The sequence below is a fragment of the Triticum dicoccoides genome, chromosome 7B (assembly GCF_002162155.2).
Source record: "Triticum dicoccoides isolate Atlit2015 ecotype Zavitan chromosome 7B, WEW_v2.0, whole genome shotgun sequence".
NCBI lineage: Eukaryota > Viridiplantae > Streptophyta > Magnoliopsida > Poales > Poaceae > Triticum > Triticum dicoccoides.
The window spans coordinates 682,099,115-682,103,972 of NC_041393.1; the positions used below are offsets into that span (position 1 = coordinate 682,099,115).

Here is a 4,858-nt window from a genome sequence, read left to right on the forward strand (position 1 = left end):
GGCGGGACGGAGCCGGCCGGGGCGGCTCCGGCCGGGGGCGGCCGGGGCGGCTCCGGCCGGGGGCGGCCAGGGCGCGCGGCGGCGAGGCCGGGCGACGCGGAGGGGGCGCTCGCCGGCGCGGGGCGGAGCGGGGCCGCGGCGGCGGGCGGCCGGCGCCGGGCGGCGGGGGAGCCGGGACAGGGCGCGGGCGGCGGCGGGGCCGCGGCCGGCGGCGGCGGAGAGGCGGGGCGGCACGCGGGGGCTGGCTCGGGCCGCGGGGGCCGGGGACAGGCTGGCTGCGCGGGGCGGCGGCGGTCGCCACGTGGCGGCCTCCGATTGGACGGGGCGCGGCGGCGGACGCGTCCGGCCAGGGACGGACATGTCCGGCGCGCGCGGAGGGGAAAAATCTAGGGTTTGGGGTAGAATGACCCGAAAATTTCGGGGGAGGTCTAGTTTTATAGGTAGAGGGAGTTAGGAGAGTACAAATGAGGAGCGGTTTTCGCCCACACGATCGTGATCGAATGACCAAGAGCATGGAGGGGAGTTAGATGGGTTTTGGGCCACTTTGGAAGGGGTGTTGGGCTGCAAAGAGAGAGGGGCTTTACGGTTACCCGGTTAACCGTTGGAGTACCAAACGACCTCCAAATGGTACGAAACTTGACAGGCGGTCTACCGGTGCTATACCAAGGCCACTTGGCAAGCCTCGGGCCATTCCGAGAACGTTTAACACCCACTCACAATGAGAGACGAAAGGGGAACACCGGAGGGCATAGGAGCGCTGGATTGCAAAACGGACAACGGGGAAAAGGCTCGGATGCCTGAGACGAACACGTATGCGATGCAATGCAACGCACATGATGACACAATGCGAATGATGACATGATAAAATGCAACACGCAAGCAAATGACATGGCAACGACGGCAAATAACTGGCAGACACCTGGCGCATAGAATCCAGGGCGTTACAATAGTGGCGTGATATCACTTTCATATGCATCATTGATGTGAGGCCAACAAAGGCGGCGTGAAGCCATTGGTAAGCACATGGTCGTTGTGGTGCCAACGACAATGGTGTCATGCCATTGTTAGAAAAAATATCGGTGTGATGCCAATAGATAGTCGGTGTGAAGCTAGTTTCGGTGCTGTGATGCCATCAATATATGAAGTTCGTGTGAGGCTGACAAGCACGGCGTGATGTTGTTGCTTGGTATGAGGTGGTGTGAAGCCATCACAAGATCAAGATGGGGCGCTTGATGGAGGCGATGCACACCACTATATATTGATGTTAGAACTAATCTTATCATTATCTTACATGAATATATGCATGTATGTCAAATAGGAGTAGCTTGTACAACTTGCCTAAAGCTTCTACTCCAGCTATATCCATGACGGTAAGAGCAGTCAAATGGGAAAGCGAGTTTGACGTGTGGTTGTCGTAGTTAGGTCCTGTCTGGTTACAAGGACTAGACTAAAAAAGTCCTTTTTAGTCACTATGCAATCAAACAGGAGGGACTTTTTATTAAGGCATTAGAAAAACACTTTATTAAAGGTTTTTTTTCTTTAGTCCCTGAAATTAAAAAAAAAGTCTAGTCTCATGCAACCAAACACCCCCTTAGTTAGGAAGTGTTGCAGGCTTGCAGCAAGCAGTTTTAGTACCTGTTTGGTTCATAAGTCCTATGATTTTTTTTAGTCCCAACTTATAAGTCTCAAGTCCCTAAAAAGTCCCTACCTGTTTGGTTCCTGAGACTTAACATGGACTAGAAGATCATATTACAACTATAAGTCCGTATAAGTCCCTCCTTGAGAGTCTTATTTCATAAGTCACAAATGCCCACTTTAAGTCTCTATAAGTCCCTTCTGTTTGGTTTAGATGGGACTTATAGAAACTTTTTTAAGTTTCTAAATCAATAAGTCCCCGTGAACAAACACCCTTTTAGAAGTAAAATTGGAGTTTACATTGACTGTACAAATCTAGAGAGAGAGAGCGCGCGCGCACTAAAGTTGAGTGCTAGTAGGTAGTACTAGTTCGGTGTGTGTTTGTCGCTCGAGAGCCCTCGCTCGCCTCCGCTTCTCTGGAGAATTCCTTCGTCCACTTGCAGTGCCGACAATGGCGCAGCATGCATGTAAATTGTGTAGTGCTGATCTGCATGAACGGGACAGAGGGTGTGTGCGTGCCTCTCACGTGCCTAGAAGCGCAGATGACTCCACCACGTGCGCCCGCTTCTTCTTGGCGGGCGGCGGGCACTGCGGCACGGCGACGAAGACGGTGCTCAGGTCGCTCGGCACCGGGTAGAAGAGCCGCTGCTGCAGCGGCGCCCGCTTCCTCGTCGGGGCCGGCGCCGACTTCCGCGGCGCCGGCGGGCACACCGTGGACGGCAACAGCGCGCTGTCGGCCGTGGTCGGCGTGGTGAAGCTGTTCTCGTCGCCGGCAGCGGCGCAGCCGTCTCGCGGCCCAATTACTCCACCCGTGGCCAGCGGCGTGGCGAAGCCAGCGTCGACGCCGTCGTCTTGCAGGAGTGGCGCGATGGGCAGCATGGCGATGCAGCCGCTCGCCCTCGGCGTGACGCAGCCGGTGTCGGCGGCCGCGGCGTCGTCGTCGTCGTCCGCTCCTCCTGCAGCGGCTGACCGCGCGCCGCTCGCCTTCGGTGTGACACAGCCGGTGACGGCAGCGTCATCATCCTCCCCCGGCACCGCCGTGGCCCGGGCGCGGCTCACGGCCGTCTGGATCGGCCGGAGCGCCGCCAATTCAGAGATTTCCGCGACGTCAAGGCCCATGGAAGCTGGTGCGCGCGTGCAGATCCCACTGCTGCTGCACTAGATCCTCTCTGAAGGATCCAAGAAATAGTTTATGCGAGAGAATTGGCTGAGGTGAGGTGGGGAGGTCGGCAGCGGTGTGACGAGACTCTGCTTGCTTGTGCCTGGTCTTTTGTAGTAGCATGTAGGACGAGGAGGGAAGAGGAGGCAGGCGTCGTGGAGGTGATGATGGAAGGTGCCTATTAAACAAGTAAAGGAGAAGCAAGCGAGGAACAGAATTATATGCGAGCAACAAGCAGCTGCCAAGCAAAAGGCCGGGCGCTTGTTATATAGATCATCACCCATGGCCATGTGTGTGTGTGAGAGAGAGAGAGAGAGAGAGAGAGAGAGAGTGGCGCAAATGATTGTGGGGGGGATGCATGAGAGGGTGGTGAAACTCTTGGATCCAGTAAGTAGATCGCAACCTCCTCCTCCCCCTCCTAAGGCAAGCTCCCATGTTCCAGCTCTCTCTCTCTCCAGCATGATCTGTCTTGGAGCCGGATCAGACGGATCAGGTGCAGAAGGATGGCGGCAGGCAGGCTGCATGGGCCGGATCATGAATTTGACTGCCCCAGGGTTAATTTCTCTGCACCCTGCTCTGCCCTCTTCAACCCCCATTCCCGCCATGCAAGATGCAAATACAGTTGTTTAAGGACGGTGATTAATGTGTATTTAATTACTAGCAGCACTGATCAGAGGGAGCGGCTCAAGAATGTTGTTCCGACTCCTCCTGCCTACCTACCAGGCTGAATACAGGTGGCGGAGGATGTTCACGGCAGCACAGTGCTAGTCTCAAAGGCATGTTCTTCTGTATTGCTTTGCTATAGAGTATAGCTAGGACGTACAACTATGGTTAATTGCCGCCATGTGTATTGCTTGTTAGAGCAGATGCATGGCTCCCATGATCCCATCAATTTTGCATCGCTGGGCGCTTTCTGTACACATGCATGAATCTGTCCTATTGCCACCGACTAGAAACTATATTCAGCAGATTTTCTAGCGCAATTAGTACTGCTGCAAACAAAATTGAAGATTGGGCTGCAGACCCAGTAAAAACAAATGAATGACGACGCAGGAATCCAATGCCACCAGTTGCAAAGAAGAGAAGATAAATGCTGATGCAAATAGGAGTTGCTGGTTCGTGCGGCCGTGTCATGCATGGCTCGTATATACCGGGCTGGCATGTGTGTGGATGCTTCCACCCTCACGCTTTAGGCCTCTACTGCGCAGTATGGAGGCACTGACAGGAGGGACCCACGCCCCTGCAAAGTGAGCTGCAAGTGGGACAGGGGGCTAATAATTTTCGGCGCAGGCTGGGCCGGTCGATCATCCCCACCCATTGTCAGCCGTCAGACGCGCGCTGCGCTGCGCTGCCCATCCTGCATAAAGTCCCATCGTTTCCTTTTCCTCGCTCCGCGTCAATTTCAGAGACACCACAACAGGAGAATTTTGTTCTAAGTAGGGTATGATTAGTGCATGATTGACTCGGGGGCGTCACATTAAGCCATCCTCCCACTCCCCCAGCCTAAGCACGCTTAATTTTCGGGTTCTATTCTCCCTCGTTTCCAAGTCTGCACTTGTTGTTTTCCTGACAATAGTAAGATGTCAATCTTATTAACCTTCGGGAATTTTGCTTGAGCATGAAGTGACACATTTCACTGTTTGAGTTTGAAACTATTGTTTTAAAAAATAATAATTATTTAGTAACACTAATATTTCTTGAGTAATTAGTTTGACCATTGTTTGACCATTGTTTGACCACAGTTTGACCAGATTTGACCAAAAATTCAAAATAACTGAAATAATTATTTAGTAACACTAATATTGTAGAATAATTAGTTTGACCATTGTTTGACCACAGTTTGAATTTTTTTTCGATTTTTTCCACTCTAGATCTAAAAAGGCCCGTAACTTATTTTCTGTTAGGTTTTTGAGGATTTTGAAAATGTTTAACGGGGTCCCCCCCCGTTAAATTTGGATGTAACTTTTCGAGTAGATGATTTTTCATATAAAAAACTTTTTCATCCGAGTTAGTATGTAAAAGTTATGCCCATTTTTACAAATTCTCGAGAGATTTTGCAAATAA

The 4,858-nt window shown here is 52.4% G+C and overlaps 1 protein-coding gene across 1 annotated transcript; it reads right to left on the reverse strand.

Annotated features, from left to right (window-relative positions):
- Positions 1 to 1,897: 1,897 nt before the first annotated feature.
- Positions 1,898 to 3,139, reverse strand: LOC119338441. The gene has a single exon (XM_037610765.1). The coding sequence runs from the start codon at positions 2,752 to 2,754 to the stop codon at positions 2,158 to 2,160; it is 597 nt and encodes a 198-aa protein (XP_037466662.1). The 5' UTR covers positions 2,755 to 3,139; the 3' UTR covers positions 1,898 to 2,157.
- Between the last annotated feature and the right edge of the window lie 1,719 nt (positions 3,140 to 4,858).